Source organism: Odontesthes bonariensis, chromosome 7 (assembly GCF_027942865.1).
Source record: "Odontesthes bonariensis isolate fOdoBon6 chromosome 7, fOdoBon6.hap1, whole genome shotgun sequence".
NCBI classification, from domain to species: Eukaryota; Metazoa; Chordata; class Actinopteri; order Atheriniformes; family Atherinopsidae; genus Odontesthes; species Odontesthes bonariensis.
This window is the reverse complement of record NC_134512.1, coordinates 32,324,486-32,351,599: the sequence shown is the minus strand read 5'-3', so window position 1 is coordinate 32,351,599 and position 27,114 is coordinate 32,324,486. Positions and strand designations below refer to the sequence as shown.

General features: G+C 39.5%; 1 protein-coding gene across 1 annotated transcript in view; it reads left to right on the top strand.

Moving 5' to 3' along the window:
- Positions 1-25,859, top strand: part of znrf1 (zinc and ring finger 1) — a 73,040-nt gene extending 47,181 nt beyond the window's left edge. The window contains exons 3-5 of the mRNA XM_075471108.1: positions 16,368-16,473; positions 21,047-21,138; positions 25,070-25,859. Coding sequence (XP_075327223.1) covers positions 16,368-16,473; positions 21,047-21,104 — 164 coding nt within the window. The 3' untranslated portion in view covers positions 21,105-21,138; positions 25,070-25,859. The remainder of the gene's footprint in view (positions 1-16,367; positions 16,474-21,046; positions 21,139-25,069) is intronic.
- Positions 25,860-27,114: the final 1,255 nt, after the last annotated feature.

Sequence of the window (27,114 nt, the reverse complement as noted above, 5' to 3'; positions counted from 1 at the left end):
GATTAGCTTTCTTTGTTAGCATATAGTTGTCACAAGCCTAGAGTGCCCTCTCGCGGCTGGAGATAGCGATGTTTACTCCTCGGTTCATGTCAGTCAGTATGAATTTTACATTTAAAAACATTTTAAATGCTATATATTTTGATATATAAGTCGCAGGACCAGCCAAACTATGTAAAAAAAGTGCGACTTATACTCCAGAAAATAGATGTTTTGAGTTGAAATGTTTTTTTAAAAAATGCTAAAAACAGAAGATCTGTGCAACTTTCCCTACATTAACACATGACACCAACATAAATGCCACATTTCTTTCAAAGAGATTTAATAGCATCTGCTATTTTGTGAAATACTTTAATGACATCTGTAGCACTACCAGGTGTTCATCTTGCCAAAGCAACTTACAAATCTTCGCATAATTGAATTAGCTTCAACAACTTCAAATTTTGGTAAAGATACATCAAAAGTTGTCTCAATAAAGAGCTTCAGGAGTTTACATTTTCTCTATGGAAAGTTAAATTTTTAATGGCATGTTTCAACAATGAGATGTTCAAAATGCTTTACTTGAATCTAACAAAGCATTTAGGGACAAACCTTAAAGAGGGAAATTAGATTTAAAAATTAGCTAAAATAGCTACATGTAGCCCAGTTATTTAATTAAACTGAAGAGATGAGGATCCAGGGGGCACTTGGATCAATGACAAAAGAATTTAATAAACTAATGGACCACGCAAAGACAAAGTGCTGCAAAGTGTGTCCATGGAAAAAACAAACTTAAAAAAAAGCCTTAAACATAACAAGAAAAAAAAAGAAAAAAGAAAAGTGGCATAAACCAAGCTGGAACAATGGGGAGAAACACAATACATACATGCAGTGATCTGGTAATTAACTCCTGGCAGAATATATACATAATATACTGCCAAACGGACAACTGACGACACGTCAATCAGCAAGCAAAGATCAGGTATCAGAGTTTAAGAGTAAAACCAATTAAAGTAACAAGGAAGAAAAGCTCGACAATATAAAACAGGGATTAAAGTAGAGTTCAGAACTTAAACGCGATGAAACAAAAGATCATCTACGACTAACTTATTAACTAGGAGTTAATAACAGAGTATAACGATGACAGGTTCAAGACCCCAAATATTATGTAAATATATGTTATAGTGAAGTTTAATTTGGTTTCGGACAGATTAAACAGACATGAAATTCTTGGTTTCAGATAATCTGGCGCAGATTTCGATTCGGATTGTGACACGTGGTAAATTTGACCAGATATTGTTTGTGTACGCTAAAGATAGAAACCCAAAGCTGAATGTTTACTTCATAAAAATCACAATTTGTTCAAATATAGAGACAAAATGGACACAAAAAAGTTATTTTTTGAGTTTTAGCGGGACGAAAAGGACAAACACACTGCTGCTCACCTGTGTTCACCAAGTCATTGCTTCCTAATTCTGGATGATAATTTACCGTAGATTTAATCAAAGGGCAAAGGCCACAAAAAAAAGAAGAAAAATATTTTGATTTGATGCTTCTTCCAGAATCCTTGCAAAGGTCTTAGTTGAGAAGGTAAACTGGCTTCCTTAAACTGCTTTTAGGTTACCATCAATAATCTTGAAGGTTAATGCTCAGCCTGGTGTACAACAGAAGGAAGGTGTGGGCATGTCAGTCTTTTATTTTCCTGTATTGATCTTCTGCGCAGTGCTGCTGTGTGTTGCCCTGTTAGCTCATCATTCACTGTCTCCATGATGTCCTGCTTCCTTTCTCCCTGTTATTCTACTACCAGCTAGCCGACCAAAAATCTATGACACCCAACTGTGTTTTGTTGGATTGATACCTGCTGTTGTTTGAAGACTTTTGGGGATTTGTTGGATTGATTATTATTTACCTGATAAGTGGCAAAAAAGTCAAACTTTTTAAAGTGTTGGTTGATTATGGAACTTCCGTAAATTCCGGACTATAAGCCGCTACTTTATTCCCGGGCTTTGAGCACCGCGGTTTATAATCCGGTGTGGCTAATATGTCTTTTTCGTTTTTTTCCATGCCGCCAAAAACATTTTGCCTTGTAACATTAGACCAATAAAATTAACAAATAGTTCACAGTGGTCCAATGAAAACCAAACACACTTACACTACTAACTGATTGTAAATCGGTCATTTGTACTCACCCTCAACATGGAAAACAAACAAAGAAATGCATATGATACAGCTTTTAAATAAAGGCAATCAATCTGGCTGTCAAAGAAGGAAACAGAGCTGCTGCACGTGTTGGCATCAATGAATCGATGGTGGTAGGCTACTGTTTTTTTTTTTTTTTTTTACCAGCCGTGTAACAGACACTGTTCGAAAAAGAAAGAAGCATTTACGCCCCGTATTTGCGCGTTACCGATAGGTATTTAAGTTAAAACCATCAGTGTTATAGGCACTGTTCGGGGGAAAAAAAGCATTTACTGATAGGTATTTAAGTTAAAACCATCGGTATTACAGGCACTGTTTGGGAAAAAAAGCCTTTACGCCACGTATTTGTGCGTTACTGATAGGTATTTAAGTTAAAACCATCGGTATTACAGGCACTGTTTGGGAAAAAAAGCATTTACGCCACGTATTTGTGCGTTACCGATAGGTATTTAAGTTAAAACCATCGGTGTTACTGACACTGTTAGGGAAAAAAAGCATTTACGCCACGTATTTGTGCATTACTGATAGGTATTTAAGTTAAAACCATCGGTGTTACAGGCACTGTTCGGGGAAAAAAAGCATTTATACCACGTATTTGTGCGTTACTGATAGGTATTTAAGTTAAAACCATCGGTATTACAGGCACTGTTCGGGGAAAAAGCATTTATGCCACGTATTTGTGCGTTACTGATAGGTATTTAAGTTAAAACCATCGGTATTACAGGCACTGTTCGGAAAAAAAACATTTATGCCACGTATTTGTGCGTTACGATAGGTATTTAAGTTAAAACCATCGGTATTACAGACACTGTTTGGGGAAAAAAAAGCATTTATGCCACGTATTTGTGCGTTACTGATAGGTATTTAAGTTAAAACCATCGGTATTATAGGCACTGTTCGAAAAAAACAACAACATTTGCAGTATTTATTTGTTTATGTTATCATAAGCATTTAATTAAAAGTTTAAAAATCCTCACGTGTAACATCTTTCTGTGTAAATATCTCCTATTACAATGTGGACACCTGCGGCTTATAATCCGATGCGGCCTATACAAGTATAAAATGGATTTTCTTTTTAAAATGAAAGGGTGCGGCTTATATTCAGGTACGCTCTATAGTCCGGAATTTGCAGTACTAGCATTTTGAAAAGAGTGTGTGACAATACATTTTTTACTAAATTAGCAAAAGAAATCTTTTTTTCAAATAACATCTTTCACATAAGTGGTGAGGCCTCACACGTGGGCTTCAATCTGCGACTGATGCGCCCCAGAATTTTCCTTGATGGAGAAATTATCCAGGTTCTTAACGCATTACAGATCTCTGACAGTGGGGGGGTGGTATTTTGAAAAAAATGTCAGAAATGTGTTCTATGTGGTCTATTTAGTCTGTGTTATGACCCCCTTAATTTTCATTGAAATTGAACAGAAATGGGTCCGGGTTCTTATGGGTTAATTGAAGGAAGTCAAAATTGAAATAGTTTCCAGGCTCCTGTTTGTTTCATTGAGTCGGCTGTTTTTTTTATTTATCACGACCCGCCTCTGCTCGATGCTCAGAGACTCACACCTGACATGTCTGTTCAGCGCCCCACAGCAACTCAGCGATGGACTCTTTTTTGACTGTGGACATGGACGGACATCTAATCGGGTCACCTTTTCTTGTATTTCTGATCACAATGATAACTAAGTCGTGTGACGTTGTTTGGGGCTGGGAGGTCAGGGAAGTAATTTTACAGCTCCACAAATAGCTGTCAATGTGGCCCACAAGGCCAGTGCTGTAAAAAATAATGTAGGTTTGAAGCCTGCAGCCAAATTCGAGCTGAAGATTGAGTGACAGAGACGGAGCGAGGAGAGTGAAACTGTCTTAAGGAAGATGGGATCCAGAGTGATGGAGTATCCTGATGGCTGATAACGGACCAGAGGAGAGAGGGTAAAAGGAGAAACACTCCCATAAATTTCTCCTTTTTTTACAGCTCCTTCCCGTCCTGTCACTCTCTTTATTTCCAGCAAATAACTCTCCTGCATTTTCTCTCCGTCCATCTCTGCTCTGTGAGTCTGTCTGTTTGTTCCGACTGTGTAATCTCTTTGTAATTTCTTTTTTTCCCATCTATCTCCCTTCCTCTTCGTTTCCTTTGGTTTCTGAGACCCACAAAATGGGCCAAGCTTATCTAATTTCCCAGCGTGCTCAGGAGTCCATCGTCAGTCACGTGGGATCATGGCGTGTCGCACATCAGCACATCTCACACATACATTCATTGTTCGGTAGACTTTTCTGAGTGACATTTTCAATACGCTTTATTTAGGAGTGGAAAGATGAACTCATAGGAAACTGATTTTAACTATGTGATTACGTTACAGGAACCCGATTGGCCTGATTTTAACATTAAAATACACACTGAAAAAACAACTCATAAGATTTACTTAAAAAACCTGTTGTAAGTATTTGCACTCAAATGGTTTAAGTAATATTTAATGCTGCAATAATTCAAATTCAATTCAATTCAAAAACACTTTATTTATCCCAGAGGGATATGAGGTAACACTCACTTGTCAGTATCAAGTAAATGTTACTTACCATAAAACATAACAGTTTTGAAGATATTAAGTAACATTTACTTAATTACGTTTAAGTTTTTAGTTATATTTATTTAAACAAATTAAGTAAAGTCTACTTGTTTTTCATAGGCAGGAACATCTTTTTACTCAAAATTTTAAGTAAATTTCATATATCTGTAGTATTTGCTGTTATGTAATGTAATTAAAGTAATTTAGTAGATTTTAACGGTACACTTTCAGAGTAAAGTTTATGTAGTATTTCTAGGTTTATGTACATACAACTATTAAACATTTAAATTGTATGAGGAAACCTAAGTAAAACTTACTCTTCCCCCATAATTCATGTATTACGTTAATAAAATGTTTAATTTTACTTAAGAAGCTCTAGTTCTTACTGAATCTTAAAAATAAAAGGTAGAAATGATGACAGTTACTCTAATAGAGTTTACTTCACCAAAAAGTCACTTTTTTCAGTGCAGTTGATTTCTGCATCAATGTCAGGATCAAAGTAGGTTCATGCGATTACTACACACCGTTTACACAGCAGCCCACCAACTAAGAGATGGAAAATACCCGGTAAATTCAATAAACTTTTCATCGGAACTTTAGTTCAAGAATTTTGGAAATATTTCAAATTAGATGATTTACACATAAACAATAACTTTCCATCAACATTATCTGGTTTAAAATGCCTCCACACACACACATTGGCTGTTCTAAAAGTCGCTAAATTAAGTATTTACCTAATTTGCATGATTGTCAGTGTGTTTGTAATTTTAATGGATGCTTTAGGAGAGAAGAATAACATTGTAAGAGACACAAAAAATTAGTAAAAAACAACCTAAATATGCTTAGAACTACATATAATACAACACCAGAAAATGTTACTAGATTTGTCGCTAGTCGCTTTTTTGAGAAAGAGTCTGAATACTCGCTAAATATAGCAACAAAGTCGCTAAGTTGGCAACACTGATAAAATGTTGCTAGCTAGCTTACATTTAGCATATCTGATTTACCAGTTAGCTAGCTACTGTATGAACACATTTTTATTTAATACCTGCTAGTTAAACTTTAATACTATAGATCAAATATATCTACCTCATAATATCTTCAAAACTTACTTGACTTTATGTAGTCCTTGGCCTCAAATGTGTGGCCTCAATAGTCTGTGTCTGTACTGTGAGCTCACAAGAGTAGCTTTAGTCGTTAAGAAATCTAGAAATCATCTGTGCATGTGATGGAGGAAGGCACAGTGCATATAGGAGGTAGCCCTGCAGTAAGTAATGGGCTATGTGCTTCGATAATCAGCTGTATTTGCATTAAATCTGATTGTTTTAGCTAAAATTATGGTACAATATATTTTCTACCAATTATATTTAGGTTCCTAACTTTCCATTTTGAGAGTTTATTCTCATTAATTCCAACAAATTCCTGTTAATTTCTTTGGAAAGTTTTTAACCTTTAAAATTCATAGAATTTTGTAACGCTACTGCCCACCCGTTACCCTGTTCAAATTGATCCCAATGTCACCCGAATATATGATATCTCTCAACGAGACTGTTATCGGAAAACAGAGTCTCTTCAGTCAAAGGCTTCTTCAGTTTGGATGCAAAACGGACCGCTACAGGAAATCTTTCCTGCCCACAGCCATCAGCATCTATAATAACTCCTTGATTTAATTGAGCTACATCAACATTTAATTTCCCTCTGGGATAAATAAAGTATTTTTGAATTTGAATTTGAATTGAATTTTGAATCTTAAGGGGCTAAACCCAGTTTTTTGGTCAGATTTGCATTTGTCAGTCCTCAAAATGGAGACACAATATATTGAAAATATACCATCACTTCTATATCAACGTATACAATATGTATCACAAAATACTACCTTTACTACAATAACTGTGGCTGTGTACATTTTCCATGGCAGACATTTTGACTTGAAAAATTCTGCTATTGTGGACAACTAACCAACATGCAGAGGTACATAAGTGGAATGCAGGGCACCTTAATACACCATGCACTGAATTATCTGTATTTAAATAGCAATTCATGCCATATTGGCTCTGCAATGGACTGGCAGTTTCCTGCTTTTTGCCCGATGGCAGCTGGAATGGACTCCAGTCCCCTACGACCCTAAATTGGATTAGGCGGGTGCAGAAAATGAATGGATGGGTGTAATCTTTGTGGCATTGAACAATCCTGTATCATATTTTTTCCGTATCATGCAGTCTAATTGCAGACCTGAGGCCTCCCTGGTGTTTCGATAGATGCAGTGTCACAGAATAAACCGAAAGCACTTCTGTCGTAATTGAACATCTTCAGGTAAGAAGGGAAGGTTTAAAGAATCTGATTATATGCCGTCATTTTCACAAAGAGAACAAGTCAGGTCTCCCATCTTGAGCCAAATACAAAATGGCTTCACTACTCATTTTGTGCTCACTTCTTCTTCCAGCTTGCTAGCTTCTCATTTTATTGGTTGCTCACGGCACAAACAAATTAGCTGTACAGCCCCATCCGCAAGTAGTCAGGATTGGCTACGGCTATTTAACATACAGGCGTCTGACCTCGGCTTTTTTCGAGACTATAGGTGGTGATCCGCAGGTTCAAGGAAGAAATCCTTAGCAGTAACACCGACGGCTTATTTTATTAATTGATTAATACTTTTATCCCAAAATGGAACATTATGTAATGTTTGAAATCATTTCATGTTACTTTTCATCTCTTGTTAAACATAATAACACCTTAAAAGTATATTGACAGGGTTAAAAACTTGATTTTGAGCGAAGGGAGACTTAAACAAGGTAAAAAGTTGACTTTCATTCACATTTAAGATTAAATTCTTTAAATAAGTGCACACACAAGCATTTGTTCAGGATATTAATCCAGTGCAGAATATTTTACTTGTCTCACTAACCATAAAAATGCGACTCAGTTTCATGCATTTATGTAAATTGAATGCTTTTAAGTAGTCCTAATTCATCTTGCTACAATATGGATAAAAAGTAGCTGCTTTTGAACTGTGCTCAGAAGTGTTACACGAGTGTCTGGATGAAGGAAAAGGCAAAGGGATGATCAAAGGCTGTGGTTTCACCTGAGGCAGTTCAGACAAATCTAAACTTTGAACGGATCAAAGTGTCTCACAGAAGCTGCAGCCATTGTTTTCAGGAACTGTCTCATTAAAAGAGGTATTACAAAAGACAGGTCAACTCTGCAGCTGCCCGGAGCTGCATTACAATTCAGGGGTCAACTTAATCTAAATTAATTAAATAAAGGCCAAAATAAAAGGTGTTACTGTGTCTGCATGTCGTGAGCAGGAGCAGGTTGGTAGCACAGAGAATCCACGTGAGCTGACCACAGGGTCTTTTCTGGGCTTCGACTTTCAATGAAGATATTTTAATGCCTCCTGCTAAATATAACCGCTCTCACAGAAGCGAGGGGAGCAAAGACATGGAAGTCAGGAGGTTGGTACAGAGACACAGAAAGCCGATAGAAAGGTAAAGAAGAATGCGAGGTACATGCAGTACTGCCTGCCGCTCAGGTCACCAGAGAATATAAGACGAGACGAGACAGAGCGGGAATTTAGTGCCGTGATTCAGGAAAGCAAAGAGCGACTCCTCTAAGTCATTATTGATGTGAAGGTGCTGGATGCCAAACGTCTGCTGGCGAGCCAGCAAGCCGGAGAGGCAGCTGAAAGTCAGCAGGGAGGCAGGCAGGTGAGGAGAGAACTAATGATTTAGAGACCCAGGAAGGCAGCTCTCAGATCCCATTTCACCTTATTCTGATCACAGTCTGCTGCTTCACACGGTTCACAAATCATGAAATGGAGTCGGGTTCAGTTTATTCTAAGATAAAAACGTATTTTCATTTTCTGTTCTTTTTTTGCTCTCATAATATATATCGCTAATGTTTATTCACTATTTTTATTTTATTTTATTTTTAATTTAATTTAATTTTTTTAATTTTATTTTATTTTATTTTATTTTATTTTATTTTATTTTATTTTTATTTTATTCTATTTGCTTGTTTTTACTTAAATTGTTTACATATTTTTTACTGTATGCTGCTGCAACACAACAATTTCCTAAATTGGGATGAATAAAGTATCTATCTATCTATCTATCTATCTATCTATCTATCTATCTATCTATGAATGAAGTCTTAACATAAACAAGGCCAGGCATCTTTATTTATATAGCGCATTTCATGCCACAGGCAACTCAATGTGCTTTACATAAAGACAAGGCATTTAAAAGAACAGCATAAAAACAAGCAATTTAAAGAGAAAAAAAAATAGAATAAAAATTAAAACACAGTTAAAAGCAATCAAAGAAGAGGGGAAAAAGAAAAAAATAAACTCAACCATACGCACACGGAAAGAGAAATGTTTTTAACCTGGATTTAAAAGTGCTTACAGTTGTGGCTGATTTCAGTTCTGCTGGTAGTTTGTTCCAGTTGTGTGCAGCATAACAGCTAAAAGCTGCTTCACCGGGTCCAGTTTGTACTCTGGGCTCCACTATCTGACCTGAGTCAGCAGATCTCAGAGCTCTACTGGGTTTATACTCTGCTAGCATGTCATTCATGTATTCTGGACCTAAACCATTCCGTGATTTGTAGACGAGCAGCAGAACTTTAAAATCTATTCTGTATCTGACTGGGAGCCGATGTAAAGACTTGAGAACTGGGGTGATGTGATGTGATCTCTTTGTTCTGGTTAAAACTCAGGCTGCAGCGTTCTGAATGAGCTGCAGCTGTTTGAGACTCTTTTGGGGGAGTCCAGTCAGAAGACCGTTACAGTAGTCAGGTCTGTTGGAGATGAAAGCATGAATCAGCTTCTCCTGATCTGTTTGGGACATGAAACCCTTAATTCTAGATATGTGCTTAAGTTGATAAAAGGCTGATTTGGTGACTGATTTGATATGATTGTTGAAGGTCAGAGGTCCGTTTCACGAAGCAGGTTTAGTGAAAACTCTGAGTAGGTTAACCCTGAAATGAGGGAAACCCTGAGTTTTCCGTTTCACAAAGGGAGGTAACTCAACCCCGAGAAAGAGGGGTAACTCTAGCCTGTTTCACAAAGAGAGGTAACTTAACCTCACGGTCAGTTACCGTAGTAACAGACTCTCTGAACCTAACCTGGTCGGGACCAGGTTTTCCTCAAGAAACCTTGGGTTTCTTTCTGTCTCCGCCCTCTTTCAGCCACACACGCCATTTGATTTCCTCATTCATTCAGTCAGCAGAGCGAGTTCTTCTACTTCTAGAAGTCCATTAGGCACAGTAGGAGGCGACTTTTTTCACGAACATGTCCTTTTGACAACGATCCCGTGGATGAAGGTGCAGCATTATTGCGCAGAGAAATAAATATTCGTCGGAGATGGTTATCAGACCGCGCATAGATTTTTGCATTTACAGACAATTATCTTTTTGAGCGGCACCATCAGAATGTGTTGGGACAAAAGAAAAAAAAGACATAAAAGACAAATAAATATTTGTATGAATAGGCTTAAAAAAGATATATATAGGCCTATTATATTTTATAAAGGCACTCGTGTCTTGGGGGTGGATTCCCTCCGGGGATTCCCTCAGCCACTGGCCTCCCGTTAGAGGTGGTGGGCACCACCGGTTTTACGGGCATCTGCCTTCTTTCTGTTGGCTCAGTAGAAGTCTGTGTTAGTTTAAATAGGCTTAATTATTTAACAGAACATGATATAGATGATGACTCTAAATTGTCCTTAGGTGTGAGTGTGCATGGTTGTTTGTCTCGTTTGTCTCTATGTGGCCCTGTGATGGACTGGCGGCCTGTCCAGGGTGTACCCCTGGTCTCACCTGTTTGAACAATGTTTTTATATTTCATCTTAAACTGCTGCCAAGAGCGCTTCTCCCCCGCGAGATTGCACCTAAATGAAATAAATGAATGGGCTACCATTCAAGCAGTTTCCCTGTAATATTATTGTGATTGCAAAGGACTACATTTAAACTTACACTTTTGCTGCTGCAGCGGTGTTGCACTTATTTCTAAAAACGTATTGAAACTCGCCGTATGAGCGCATTAAGATTTCCAATTCGAGGTTGGTGAAAAACGTAGCCCCTCCTCTTCCCCGCTGCCATGGTGACTCGTCGAATCGAGGCTCCATTGATGCTGGCTTTTTATAGTTGTGGTGCACGCGCTAAACTCAAGGTGAACTTACTCAGAGTTGATTAAACTCACTCAAATCAGCGTTTCTGGAACCGAAAACTCAGGGTTTTCTATCTCAGAGTAGATCAACTCAGAGGTCAGGAACAGACTCAGAGTTGGTTGAACCTGCTACGTGAAACGGACCCCAGGTCTGAGTCTATCAGCACGCCGAGGTTCCGGACTTGGTCTTTAGTTTCTAGAGACAGTGACTCAAGATGTTTACTGACAGCAAACCTCTTCTCTTTGTTGCCAAACACAATGACCTCCGTTTTTTCTTGATTTAACTGAAGGAAAGTTTGGTTCATCCACTTTTTGACTTGCTCTAAGCAGTCGCACAATGACTCTATAGGACTGCAGTCAACTGGAGACAGTGCGAGATATATCTGAGTGTCAAACAATTATACATGCAGTGAGTTACACAGACTGGTTTCATGTAAAAATGCGAAAGTTAAGTCCCCAAAGTTAAGCCAACTACCTTCAAAAAGCCTCACTCTGATCTGATTGGTCAGCCCCTGTGGTCCGATGAGGCTCCGCCCACCACTCTGTATCAATTTGAAATTGTAAATAAAAATTTAATCTGATTAAAAAGGTCAGAAAGAAAATCTGAAAGAAAATAAAAATGCAATGCAGCGGACTGAGGAAGGAAAATGAGCCGAGACGAAGGAGAAAATTGACCAAAAAAGTTCCCACAATGTCAGAAAAATGGAAATGGTTTGGATTCAGTAAAAAATGATGAAGAACAGCATCATCTCATCATCCGTGGCTGCCAATCGATATGAAGTACATTCAAAACGAAGATTACAGTACTTTCAAATTTCATAGGAAAAGATTTTCTAAATATATTAGATGCAGAAGAGTTGTGTTTACATGGTGTCATTTAACTTAAAGTTTACAGTTTAACTGTATTTGTTTTATGTTGTGGTCATTATAAGTATACTTTTGAAGTTATCACAATATTGTGATGGAGATCGATCAATATAGAAAATAATATAGTGATAATATTTTTCGCCCAGCACTAGTTGAAACACGCCTAGTCATCAACTTAGCGCCAAAGATGACTCCCATAAGAAATAAGCAGATAATTGATGACGAGTTGCAAGCGGCCTGGTTCTTAGTTGACTCACTGTGGATTAGAAGCTGGGCTTTGTGCTCCTGCTTCCAGAACCAACCAGATCCCAGACTCTTGTGTTTGTAGCAGAGTTAAAACAGTTGCAGTGGTGAAATAAGGTGTTTTTAATCCTGAACAACTATGCTCAAATGTTTAGAATTAGCACTCTACTCATAAATATGTCAACATGTTGTGGTCTGAGTGCTTCCGTTATCGACCCACTTCTCCCAGTTATAAACAAAGTATGTCTTTAGGTTTTAAAAAAGTGTGTTGTGGGACTCAAAAAATGGTAATTTTACCAAGCCGGTGGCCTTCATTTGTTTTTTATTAGACATAAGAAGGTCATAATATGTCAAGACAATAAAATGAAATGAAAACATTATGTCGATTGACTTTGTTCTCAGACTGTAGTCAAACCTAAAATACACTGTAGTACAGAATGAGGTTAACCTTTGGGACCCCTTAAGCACGACTTATATTGATGTTTACAAAGATTATTTTAATATTACATGCACTAATGTGTGATCTCAGGGATTTCAATTCAATCTACAGTTTCTTTCTTATTTTGTTTGCCCCAAAATGCTGCTATTACAGCCCAAATGACCTTTTTTATTGTGTTTTATTGTTTGTTTTTCTGGGGTAGATGCAGTGTCTTTAATGTTGCCTGGCCTGGTAAAGTAAACATAGTTTTTCACCACGTCCCCCCACAGAGCTTCTCCCATTCACATCCTGAAAATGTTCACTAAAGGTGTACCAGCTGATGTGAAGGGCTCCAGATCAAGCATCAATATGTGATCGATTCGGACTGAGAATGAAATAATAACGGTGAAACTATTCAGGGGAGCTGCATTTGTGCAAGACTTTGCTTTAGTCGATTCTATGGATTGATTATGTGATGACGAGGCACTTTTGTTTGATTCATCACCAATGATAATCTACAAGACAGTTTTTTTTTTTAATTGAACTCACCAAGTGTGAAATTCGTGGCACATTAGGACTGGATATTTGAACAACTCCAGATCATTTCAACAGCTTTATGAATGAGGAAATAAAGTAGGAAACGGCTCCAGTTATTTATCCTCTAAAAAAAGGTTTTCGACAAACTGAACTAATTAAAATCTTAAAATGAAAATCCTCGGTATATGTTGGGATGTGTCACATGTAACAGGGAAAACACTGGAAAAAAATCAAAGTCTTACCAAGTATATTTGTCTCATTTCTAGTTAAAATATCTCAGTACACTTAATATAAGACACAACTGCCTAACAAGTACTATTTCAGCCAGATATAGGGACTTGTTTGAAGAAAATACATGTTGAATATCTTGTTAAATGAAAAAGTCTTGAAAATAAATGGTTTTGAGTCGGATTTCATATGAAACAATCTTTTTTTTAACATTTGAAGAGGTTTTTAAGCTAATTTCAAGATCACTTTTATCTCAAAAGTCCTAAATATCACATCTTATTTCAAGAAATCTTGACAAGCCGATTTTCACTAGTTCCATTGGCAGATTTATTTTGCTTATTTCAAGCAAAAACGTCTCGTATTTGTTGTTTTTTTAACTTATTTTTGGAGGGGCATTTTTTCCAGAGAAGAAGCAGAACGAGTAAGTCATGTTTTAAGCATATATGGATAATCTGTATCAAATAATAATTGTATGTCACTGGTATTTGGTAAAGCCCAAATCTTCCCTTTTCCTCGGTTTGTGTATTTCATTAGGATGCGCACACTGCTTTGTATATGATTGTATAATATATCATTTGGTCCCTAAATTGGATGGTGTATTGATCTGTACTCCAAAGAGCCATGGGGATTTGTCTGGGCTGGAGCCAGTGGGAGGTAAAGAGGATTGAAGAACGGGGTTTTGATGTTGCATGTTGCTTGAAAGTTATTTAAAATTTTTCATGCAAGAACAATTTAAATCACTGAAAACTATAAACTGACTGAGCTTCTTTATTAGGATAAGCACACTAATACTCGTCGGGAGCCCCTTTGCTCTTGAGCAGACTCGGTTCTTAATGAGATGTTGAGAAGCTTCCTTTGAGACTCTGCTTTACATCAATAGATCTGCTGCTTTGTGAGCCACACTTTGATACCCTGACGCCTTTGTTCTACCACATCCCAAAAGGTTTTCTCCTGGATTCAGATCTGGTGATTGGGGAAGCCACGGACGTCAGCTATGCTCGTTGCTATGCTCATGAAATCAGTTTTGCTTTGTGACATAGTGCATTATCACACTGGCAATAAAGGGAAGCACATGATCAGCAATGCTCAGACAAGCTGTGACATTCAAACCACGAGTGCTCGTATTTAGTGTGTCAAGGAAAGATTCACCATTAAACCATCGGCAGCTCAATAGATTCACGCTGCTGTTGACTCTGACCTACAATCTGCAGTCTCAGCAAAAAGGGTCATCCGACCAGCCACAGAGTAGAAGCCGTTGTCATCTTTCTGTCAGCTCAAACCAGCCGGTCCATTCACGCCGCTCTGACTAAACCCCAGACACTGTTGTTGTAATGATCTCATGAGATCAGCAGTGCCAGAAACACTCAGTTCTGCCTGTCTGCCACCAACAACGACACATTTTCAAACAATATCATGCTTGTTGTGAACAGTAACTGGAGCTCCTGATGTGTATCTGCAGGATTTTATGCATGTTTGTTTTGCTCATGCAGTATATAAAACACGGAGATCACCACTGCTTCTCAAATGTGAAACCGATGTCGAAGAGTCCTAAAGTTCCCGTGTGTAACATTTATTGGTAAAGATCTAATATAGTTTCCACAATCTTTTTTTTTTTTTTTTAAACTTTTTATTCGTTTTTACTTGGTAACACACACATAAGTGCCAGTTGGGCACAAAAACATAACTTGAAATGACGAAGGGAGGATTGTGCACTAAGTAAAACGACAGAATCAACATAAGCACATCATACATAGAAATATAAGGATGCTGCTCGAAAATAGGGAAAAAAAATTTAAATAAAATCTTAAAGGGATAGTTCGCCTCTTTTGACATGAAGCTGTATGACTTCCCATATTAGCAACATCATTTATGAACATTTTCTTACCCCCTGCTGCGTCCTGTGAGCCGAGTTCCAGGCGAATTTTGGCGTCCACGAAGGTAGTCCGGCTAGTTGGCTGGGGTCCTGAAAATAAAGCGTTTTGGTTCTCAAAACAATATGCGTTCAAAAGAGTAATACATTTGCATCACAAAAAAGTTCTCCGGAAAAAGTCAGACCTCACAATCACTTGGCCCTATTTTCTCTACCTTCGTATCACTGCCTGCTGTGTAAACTGTGCAGACCGAGCAGTAAACACCGTAACAGGCGCGGCTGTAGCTAGGTGGCTGAACGCATTGATATGAAGGGAGGCAAAGGGTTTGAGCTAGATCTGTAAGAGTTCTTCTTTCTTCTTCTTCTTCTTCTTTGCAAAAGGTGCTCGAAAACTCATGAAATTTTGCGAGCACCACCTGCCAGTCGACGACATGAAAAAATCTAAACTTTATATTTTTGGGAGTCGCTCATTGACTCTGTAGCGCCCTCTACGATGCTTAAAAATGGTCCCCACATTGGGCTTAGTTTCTGGTGGGACAACAAAGTTCGGTACACTCATTCATCATGCCCAGACGCACAAAAAAGTCTCATGCCGCCATGGTCCCACGTCCACAGGAAGGCGGCCATTTTGGATTGGAAGGTGCGTTTTCGTGCCATTTTTGACTGATTCCACGCTTTGCATAAGATCGAACTCGTCCTACAGATTTAATGCTAAAGACTTCAAACTTGGCCAGGTTACTCTTAAGACATGGGGGAGAAAAAATCATGGAGAAACTTTTTCAAAACTCAAAGGGCGTGGCCGTTGCTGAGTTTTGACCTTCACTTTTATCTGACATGCATGAATGTAGACATGGAAATAAACGGCTTTCATAGAGTTTCTACGGAGGAAAATCCATTCGACGGTTCACGTTGGGGAGTGACACGACAGAAAATCCTATACTGCTGTGATGTCAAGCTATCAGGGGATATAAATAAAATTGTTCTCAAACCTTTATATATAAACCTCTTAAGGCTCTGTAACTGCTGCCATTTATTAAGTAGGAGGATTGAAAACATCCAGAAGGGAGTTTTCATGTGTCAGAAGAGGAAACCGGATCTCGAAATGCCTCCTTGTGCGTTTTCAGGACGAGCCGACTGTATCTGCTGTGTAATGCACCAAGCTGCTCTCCCTGCTGCTCTCCGCTGTGTTTGATATGCTGTCTGAAATTGTCGATGTTTTCTGGTGCATACTGATTCATCTTCTGCTGTGTGTTTGTGTGTGTGTGTGTGTGTGTGTGTGTGTGTGTGTGCGCTTGCCTGCCACCTCAGATGATGTGTTGGCGAGGGATGCCGGTGAGTGTGTGATCTGTCTAGAGGAACTGCAGCAAGGGGACACCATAGCCAGACTGCCGTGCCTCTGCATCTACCACAAAAGGTGACTGACACAATCACACGCTCGCACATCTGACTCACTTCCTGTTATATCATTTCGGGCTTTTTCTAATTAAATCCATTCACAGCACTCCAGTAAAAGACTTAAAGATGGATGGCACTCCTTGCCTTTTACGCTGAGACTTATTCGTTGGGTAATGAAGGTGCTCCATTGTAGAATTTAGAATTTAGAAACTCTTGAATAACCCTGGCAGATTAGCAGGAAAGCTGAGATAATTAGCAAAAACAAATGAGAGCAGGCTGGAGACGACTAATAGCTGCAAGTGCTTTTCAAAAGTCTTACCCATCAATCTTAAGCGGTGATTATGCTCGCCGGATTGGTCATTGTGCACTGTGACGTCCTCACAGCACCGTGGTGGTTTATACACTGTCCAACCCCGTCCAAACAAAAAGTCACCACCTGGATTTAACTAAGCAAAAAGGTAAGAGCCTCCCATTGGATAATTACTGCATGGATGATTATGTTTCAGTTATTTAACCCTAACTGATGCAGCAAGCTTCTCATTTCTTAAACAACCATGTCAGAAGACACATCCTGTGGTCGTGGAAAAGTTGTCAATCTGTTTCAGAAGGGTCACATTAGTGGCATGAATTCAACGTTTGGTGTAATCATATCGTAAAAAAAAAACAACAGTAGAACTCAGGGCTGTGTTTAAAGGTGAAAGTAAGAGTATTTCCACAGGCACAATACCACAAAGGGAACTCAGGGCATTGGGACCAAACAGCTGTGTAGCCTTAAGAAAACCACTTATCAGTGAGGCTAATTGGAAAAAAAAAAAAGCTTCAATTTGCTAGGGAGCATAAAGATTGGACTCTGGGGCAATGGAAGAAGGTCATGTGGTCTGATGAGTCCAGATTTACTTTGTTCCAGAGTGATGGGCGCATCAGGGTAAGAAGAGAGTCGGATTAAGTGATGCACCCATCATGCCTGGAGCCTCCTGTACGAGCCTGTGGGGGCAGTGCTCTGATCTGGGGTAGCTGCAGTTAGTCAGGTTTAGGTTCAGCAACGTCCCAAAGAATGAGGTCAGAAAATCTCAATATATACTGAACGACCAGGTTATTCCATCCGTGAATTTTTTCTTCCCTGACGGCACGGGCATATTTACGGAAGCCCAGAGCGGACGTGGTACGTATGAACTCTTTTCTGATCGTTTTCTCGAGATAACGAGTTGATTTAGCGATGGTTTTTGAGGCCACTTTTTCTCCCCAGTCCGCCCCTGTTTATATGTGTTTACATGTGTTTGCAATTTGTTTGTCTTGTAGAGATAACTTTCATATCAGCCCGCGTCATTTAAAGGGGAACTCCGGGGCATTTGAAGTGCGTTTCCATTGCTAGAGGTTGTCAAATACTGACAGTAGGACACAGACTGGTGCAAATCCGCGCTCCCTGTGTGGAGATCGCTCTGTTCGCACAGCCTGTCATGCGAGGCTAATACGTGGTGGCTAAGGGGCAAATGCTAACCCTTCCACGTAAAACAACAACTTGCACACTGCAGAAACGTCACACCACTTTATAAACCATCCGACAATAAAGTCACAAGCCTTACCATCAAAACCATATGCATGGTTCTCACATTACTGGCATGGGGACGTTACAAAACAACTTTATAAACAGCATGTCACTCACCGGCTGGTTGTAGGCTCGCGCATGTGAAAGCCCAAAAGAGTCGATGGACGATAATCCCATATACAAAACAATTATCTTCTCTAGAAAAACTGCGTTCAAGTATTTAAAACATTACAACAATATTACTGGGCATGCATTGTTGTAATGTTTTAAATACTTGAACGCAGTTTTTCTAGAGAATATAATTGTTTTGTATATGGGATTATCGTCCATCGACTCTTTTGGGCTTTCACATGCGCGAGCGTACAACCAGCCGGTGAGTTACATGCTGTTTATAAAGTTGTTTTGTAACGTCCCCATGCCAGTAATGTGAGAACCATGCATATGGTTTTGATGGTAAGGCTTGTGACTTAATTGTCGGATGGTTTATAAAGTGGTGTGACGTTTCTGCAGTGTGCAAGTTGTTTTACGTGGAAGGATTAGCATTTGCCCCTTAGCCACCACGTATTAGCCTCGCATGACAGGCTGCGCAAACAGCGCAATCGCCGCACAGGGAGCACCGATTTGCACCTCTCTGTGTCCTACTATCAGTATTTGACAACCTCTAGCAATGGAAATGCGCTTCAAATGCCCCGGAGTTCCCCTTTAAGGAGACGGCCAGCTCGACTGCAGCTCAACAGGCGTTTACACCTCAGTGATCCAGCTGAGGGGACCAGGCCGTCTCTATGGTTACCGAATGATGCACAAGAGGTGCCGTTATCGTTTTCTCGAGATAACGAGATAAATAACTCGTTATCTCGAGGAAAACGAAATGCTTGTCACACCAGCGGGATTTTCTTTGTGCATTTTCACAAACGCTCCACATTCCATGTTTGATTCATAGGCTACTTTATTCAGTTTTCAATGAATGGGGGTAAAAATGGGCACACCTTTGCCAGAAATACATATAAACACATATAAACAGGGGCGGACTGGGGAGAAAAAGTGGCCTCGAAAACCATCGGTAAATTATCTCGTTATCTCGAGAAAACCATCAAAAAAAGGTTTATACGTACCACGTCCGCTCTGGGGTTCCGTACATATTCCAAGATGACAATGCTCGGATTCATGGGGCTCAAATTGTGAAAGAGCGGTTCAGGGAGCACGAGACCTCCTTTTCCCACATGGATTGGCCACCACAGAGTCCAGACTTAACCCAATTCAAAATCTTTTGGATGTTCTGGAGAAGACTTTGCTCAGCGGTTCGACTCTCCCATCTTCACTACAACATCTAGGAGAAAAATGAATGCAATGTTGTGACATTGCAGACGTTTATTGAAACGATGCCTCAGCAAATGCGAGCCGTAATCAGAGCTAAAGGCTGCCCAACGAAATATAAGCGTGTGTAACTTTTTCTTTGGTGTGTTTTGGTACTTCGGAAATGCCGAACTCACTCTAGCTTTCTTCCAAAAGGGTGGAGAATTTGCGAGTGATCAACCCCGTCCACAATCTACCCATCTTGATATTTAAAAAGATTTTTCTCCTTTAGTTGGCGAGGGGAAACTTTAAGCAGTGATCCGTGCAACATAAGCGCATCCATTGAGTTAATAAATCCTTAAATAGCATGTATTTGATCATATTCACCATTGTTTGTTTCTTTTTCTGAGCAATGCAACTATAAGATTATAGAAACTTCCTTCTAGTGTCCACCCAATCAAAAAAATATGATTTCCTTTTAGACAAAATACTTCTGTTAATCTCCATCAGAGAGTTCTGTGGCGTGAAGTTGTGTTTATAAATGAGTTTTCAATACCAGACGACTGATGGTGAATTATAGAAATAAAAAGAAGCAGACAAAGCAGAAATATACCAGTGAGAATATCAGCAGTGTTTTAAGAACCCGAAGGACCAGTGTGGAGGGTTTAGGGAGATCTATTCAAAGAAATGAAATATGAAATAAAGCATCGAGGGAACTGGTTCCAGTCTGGAGCTTTGCAGAGAGTTAACATGTTTGAAACTTTTACTATAAACAAAACTTTAAGACATTAAGTTTTTAATCATTGTTTCAGAGAATTAAAGCAACACGAGAGAAGTTTATTAACCTTAAAACTATGTGTTTCTGTCTCATTTTGAAGTATTCTGACCTTTGTTATGGACATTATGGGACCTGAAAATGTTCCAGAGCGTCCAGGTACTGAGATACCGCAGTTCACAACTTTGATTTCGAGCCCCTCATCACACAGTTTTGGTTTGTGGGCTTCAAATTGACAACAAATTAATGTGTATGGCTGTGCGTGTGCAGGGCTCACACGGAGATTTGTTTTAATGACCGTGGTGTTACATCCAACTGTCGGGGAGCCAAAGAATTTGCCAAATTATCCGAGTTAGGTTACAAAGAAATCACACAGAAGTAGAAAATCTAACCCACGAAATTTCTCACAGGGAATATTAAACCAGAAGCAGTTATTATTTGAATAATGGTCTAATGTTGCTTTGTTGAAAACTTATGAAAAGCAAAGGTTATGTCACTAGTTTAATCTGTTTTTGCAGAAATATTCATTAGTTTAGTGTTAAAAAAATCTTGCTTCTTTTCAATGAGTTACACATTAATGGGAAATACTTTTAAAACTGGAAGATATGTTGCGAAATAAGCTTGTCTGTTGTGTATTTAAGTACATTTTGCTGGTTAGATTTCTTCAAATTGTGATGTAAAATGCTGCTGAAAATAAACTCCCACTGATACAAACAGGAAAATTGTGTTTCTTGGCAACTATTTCCATAAATCCCAGTAAAAATACAAGTTTAGAATCAGTCATGTAAATGTATTGTTGTCTTATTTTCCCCGTTTATTGTGTATTTTTTTCTCGCTGAATCCATCATTCGTGATCTCTCAATCTTAATAAAATTTCATTTTCTGTTCTAATCAGCTGCAAACTGTAAGTGTATATGCTGTTTTTCCACCATATCTGCACAAACAGCTTCATGCATGTGTGTCTGTGTGCATCTGCAGCTGTATAGACTCGTGGTTTGAGATCAATCGGTCCTGCCCTGAACACCCCTCTGACTGACTGACCACCTGGCCCACTCTGAATACTCTTCAAGGTGAGAAATGCAGCATGTACACTCTCTGATTAGTAATTACTGCACCCTCAGCTAAGTTCCCATTTAGTTTGGAAGCAAAATTTGAAGCAAACGTGCATCCGGTGGTTACTAAATTAAAGCTCCTGGGTGATTGAATTTTTGTTACGTTAGTAAATATCGGTAATAGTAAGTGTCGGCCATGTTTACTTCCTACTGAAATTTAATTACAAAAATGATATTTCCGGCTTCCCTACTGCACAATTAATTACTTTTTTTTTTTTTTAAGTCTGTTTCTCTGCACAAACTGAAATTAAGAACTTTTTTTTTTTTTTTTTTACTTGACTTTTTGTAATGTCCAACTTGAAAAATATGTTTCAGAGAACGATGTAAACACGACTCCGGACTATGGTCTGACAATGGAAGTTAAACTGAGACGGCATCATTTAACTAAAAGCAATTATCTATATTTGTTTATGTACTTATCTACTTTAAAGAGGTAATAGCATCAGGAAAAATGTATTATTCATGAGGTAGTATTTAAGATAAAAGCTTCTGAAGACAGAAGGGAAGCTGATCTGTAAGGATAGAAAATCTAAACAAAGTTTAGCGGTTAAAACATGTTGCTCATGTTTTAAAAATGTATGAAAACTGTCAAATAGATCCTGAAGGTGTATTTTTTGTCCCATCCCTAATCTCTATGTAATTTTGAGCCCTTGTGGACTCCAACACTGCACTACAGTGATGTCACGCAGTTGTGACAAGTTCACAGAACGTCAGAGACGGGTTACAGTCCACTATTTAAGGTTTATTGATCAGACGGGTCTAATACAGGGAGGCAGTCAACAGAGCAAATGCAAAAGGAAGGGAGCAGACAGACGAGGGAATGCAAGAAACACAAACCGAAGGCAGGCGAGACTGCTCGATTACAGGGAGAGCAAAGACATCCCCTGTGTCTGCTGAACACAGAGGATGTCTTTGCTCAGTCACATGAAAAACAAAGTACACCCTTATAAGATCGTACATATCAGGACACACAAAAGTCATCTGGCTCTTACCGGGTCTTAAGATTGGGTGATTACAACTTATGATGAACAAAAATATATGACATATTTCACTGTGTCATAGTTTATGTAACACAAACTGAGACAAAATGCAGAAGCAGAGAGGCAGAAAAACTAAATCCTAATTGCTTTTATAGAAATTAAGAGGGTAATTAGCAGCCAGGTTCACCTGATTAATAGATCATCAGTAAGTGTGAGCACCTCTATAAAAGCACGGTGGTGGAGGGCTGATGATCTGGGCTGGTTCTGCAGCCACAGGACCTGGGCACCTCGCAGTCATTGAGTCCACCATGAACTCCTCTGGATACCAAAGTGTTCTAGAGTCAGATGTGAGGCCGTCTGTCCGACAGCTGAAGCTGGGCTGAAACCGGCTCATCAACAGGACAAAGATCCCAAACACAGCAGCAGATCTGCAGCAGAATGTGTGACGAAGAGAAGAATCAAGGTGTTGCAACGGTCCAGTCAGAGTCCAGAGCTCAGCCTGACTGAGATGCTGTGGTGGGACCTTCAGAGAGCTGTGCAGAAACCAGAGCTGCAAACCTCAATGAGCTGAAGCAGCTGGAGAGAAGAGTGGCTATCAACATGTCCGTCCCTGCGGACTTTCAACTCGCCTTAGGCGCGGTAATTGACGTTCAAGAGTCATCAGATAACAACAATGATGAGCGAGAGTAGTAAAGAACAGACCAAAAATATGAACTACGTTCTCGAAATTCTTGAAGTTCATAGAGAGAGCAGGCGACCTAGCCAGCTGTGGGTGAGACCTGGGAGGACTTCTCAGTGGTGGGAGCCTTCTGGCGTGTTTACTGCATCGATAAATATGAAACGTCTCACACTTTTGCGTTTCCGTATGCACGCAGATTTTCACCCTAAATGCAGATTTAAAAGTGAAAACGAAACGCCACTTTTGCGTTTTGGTTTCAGATCGTTTCCGTGTAAAGGTAGCCTTACAATAAGTGTGTTCCACATCGGTAGGCAAAAGAACTTCAGGTCACAAGAAATCATAAGTGCATTTCCTTCCCAAACCAAACAGCTAAGAACATAACTAGTGCTAGAGTAAGTGCGGTAAGTTAGGTACCGAGACAAATGGGAAGACAATTTATGAAACAAATAAGTGCGTAAGGAGCTGTACTTCAAGTTATTTCTGCTAAAGGTTCTTCTACAAGCTGCTGGATCAGGGGGTTCACTTCGTTTTTCACACACTGCTTCTGCATCTTGGCTTAGTTTTTGTTGAATATTTAATAGTAAGGTGTAATATGTAACACGGATTGTATATGGAGGCAGCAACTTGGTAACAAAGGCAAAACTCAAAAAGAAGATTTTGTTATCATTGTACCAGAAATTAAAACATAGTTATGGATATTTTAACTACATTTCTGCCTCTTTATCATCTTCAGTGTTGCACGCTGGACCATTAACCACTGATTACAGCAACATCTGGTGAAAAATCTTCAGCTGCAGAGCTGGACTTACATGTTTCTCATCAAACCAATGACAGCTAAAGTCATAGTAATAGTTTATTTATAGAGCACATTTAAAACAACCTCAGTCGACCAAAGTGCTGTACAGAAGCAAAAGCATAAGAAAAATAATCATAAACACTACAACAACAAATACAACACAAGGGATCATTCAATATAAAACAAATTAAGATTAAAAGTGAAAATAAAAGAGAGTAAGAGGGATAAAAAGAAAGCGAGAGAGCAAAGATCCCTCGCTCAGCTGGGAGTGAACGCCAAGGAGAAGAGATGTGTTTTAAAATGCTCAACAGACTGTGCAGCTGTAACATGGAGAGGTGGGCTGTTCCACAGCTTAGGAGCCGCGACTGAGAAGACTCTAGCCTGGACCGAGGTCCTGCCCGGAGCAGCTGGTTTGACGACCGAAGTGCCCGAGCAGAATTGTGGCGTTGTAGAAGCTCTGATAAATAAGGTGGTGCCAAACCATTTACACATTTAAAAGCAATGAATAAAACCTTAAACTGAATCCTAAAATGAACAGGCAGCCAGTGTAAAGAGGCAAGGATATGGAAGTTTTTCTGTGCCAACAGAGTTTGAAAACAAATTTCTAATATTGAATTTTTACAGCATCAAAATCAGACTTTGAATTTGAAAAACCAACAGTGTCAAAAAAAAATCAATTTCTAAAAAAAAAATTCAACTTCAAAAAATTCAGTGGAAAAAGAACCAGACTCAACATCTGGGTAAACAGGGAGAAGCAATCGATCCCCGTCTCAATTCATCCAACGGCAGCCAATCAAGTTACGCTCCATTGGACAGATCAGCTCAATAGATATGAGTAATATATATATATAGCTCAATTTTACTAACACAAATGGCAAATAAAGTAAACTCACTCACCGAAGCACCATCACCTGTTGGTGGACATGGCTGATCTGTCCAATGGAGCGTAACTTGATTGGCTGCCGTTGGATGAATTGAGACAGGGATCGATTGCTTCTCCCTGTTTACCCGGCTGTTGAGTCTGGTTCTTTTTCCACTGAATTTTTATCTTTGTTTTTTAGAAATTGATTTTTTTACACTGTTGGTTTTTCAAATTCAAAGTCTGATTTGTGATGCTGTAAAAATTCAACATTAGAAATTCGTATTCAAACTCTGATGGCACAAACACTTCCATACAAGGACAGGGGGGATGTGCTCACACCTTTTCTTTCCAGTCAGCAAGCGGGCGGCAGCATTTTCAACGACCTGCAAGCGGTGCAATGCTGTCTGGTCAAGCCCAACAAACAAGGAATTACAATAATCGAAATGTGACGTAATAAAAGTGTGAATCAATCTTTCAAGGACATTTCCTGGGAGATAAGCTTTCGCCTTTAGCAACTTTTTGAACGCCTTTAACTGTTCTTGTCTGTTTGTGTCCCTCCTCTCCGTCTCCAGGACGTGTCGTGGTTCTGCCGTGGACATCTGGACACAGACGCAACCAAATCCGATGAAACAATCAAAGCGATCATCACATGCTTATCCCGACAGAATCCATCATCCTAACAAACAAGATAATTATTCCTTGTGAACTGAACCAAAAAAAAAAGTGTGACTGTCAAACCATCCATTTAAGGGCCTCTGCAGAGATCTTCATGTTCCATCTGCTGATGATACTGCTCACACCCCCGACCTTCCCTCCCTTCGCACCTCTCCAGACAAACAGAGTCCCTTAAAAGGGTTCATCTGCCCCTCACTTTGACTCAACCACGGCCTGTTGCACCCCCCCCATGACGTGCTCAGGCCTTGGCGGGCCTCTCGCCTCGTCTCTGGATCCAGGCCTGTCTCCCACTTGTGTCCAGCCCTCCCACGGCCTTAACTGGGAAGAGGAGAGGAAGCTGAGCGAGGGCAGGAAGGAAACCACAGGAGAGGGTGGAAAAAAAAGGCAAATGGAGGTGCAGAAGCTTTCTCTGAGAAGCAGACTTGTACATTATTAAGTGGGCCTCTCATCTCACTCAACAGGACTCCGACCTGGTGATGATTTCTCATAACAGACTAGCTCCCGGTGTGCTCCTGTTTCATAGTTCCTGCCTCAGTTCTGCACCCTTCCTCACCAGTTTGACTCAAAATAATTCAGTCAAAAAAGTACCCGCAATGCTTTTTAGATCTGGTTTGTGCACACCTGCGCAGGAGGAGAGTTTTTGCTGTCAAATTAGGATGCCAGCTTGTCTTGTTTGTAAGGTTTGATTGGGGTTGGGCAGGGGGGGGGGGGGGGTCTGAAGGTGGACTGTGGTGTGGTGGAGAGGAGGAGCAGAGGGAGGAAGGGGGATGAAGCAATGTAGTTTACGCTCTTACTGTTTAACATGTAAGTTTGGGATGCTCCAGTTTCAGGCTTCACCTGGTATGTGTGAGTGTTTGAACTGGTGACAACATAGCTTTTGTTGAAGCCTATTGAGTTTGTGTGCATGTGTTTGAGGTGGCGTGAAAGGTCATTGTAGTGGGCTGACTGGGACAGTGCCGTGTGTGTCTGTATATTGAAATGTTTACAGTCTAGAAGTCCATGTTCCCTGTGTGTGCGACTGGCAGTCCTCCCTTTACTTTGCTGATGTTTACAGCTACAGAGAAGCGACATGACATATTGTAAATTTCACATGTAACCTCTCTCAGTTCTTTCTCTATCAGATCTGCCAGATTTTTCATGTGATCCTGATTAGTCATTTCTTCAAGAGAGCCTCAAGCGTGAGAGCAAGTGTGAGTGTGTGTCTCCATTCATATGACTGTTTGCATGGAAAGATTAATGAATGGGCCTGCCGGGCACAGGCCCAAAGACCCAAAGAGTCAGGTGGTCCCCGGTATAAGAACCACTTCTTGAAGCCACCTCCACCAAGAGGCACAGTGACTAAACACAACAGATCAGATTCCAGATGCTCAAAATCTTAAAAAAGCAGCTTCAAGGAAGCTCACCAACCAAAAGTAGATTCAAAACAGCCACAAAGAGACTAAAATGACTCAAACTAACCAAAGAGAACTGCTTTAAGGACACTCGAAACAACTAAAATTGGACTATTTGACCAAAAGGACAAATAACAGCCAAAAAATGACTGATAAACAACTAAAAAATAGATTCAAAACATCTAAAAAGAGACTTAAAACAATGCAAAAAAGACTAATAACAGCCACAATTACTGTAAACAACTAAACATAGACTCAAAACAACTACAAATAGTCTACTGTAATAACACCTATAAAACTAATCCTACTGAAGACAATGGAGACCCATTCGATCAAACTACAAACATGCTCAAAAACAAACAAAAAAAGCGAGTGAATTACTTACAAGCAACCAGAAGTAGATTCAGCTTAAAAGACACCAAAAATTACTATAAATTACAACAAAAACCAACAGCTCAAGCCACAAAATGACTCAAAACATCTCCAGACTAACAGAGACGAAATACAAAATGACTGAAAACTACAAAAATTGAATTGAATTGATTAAAAAA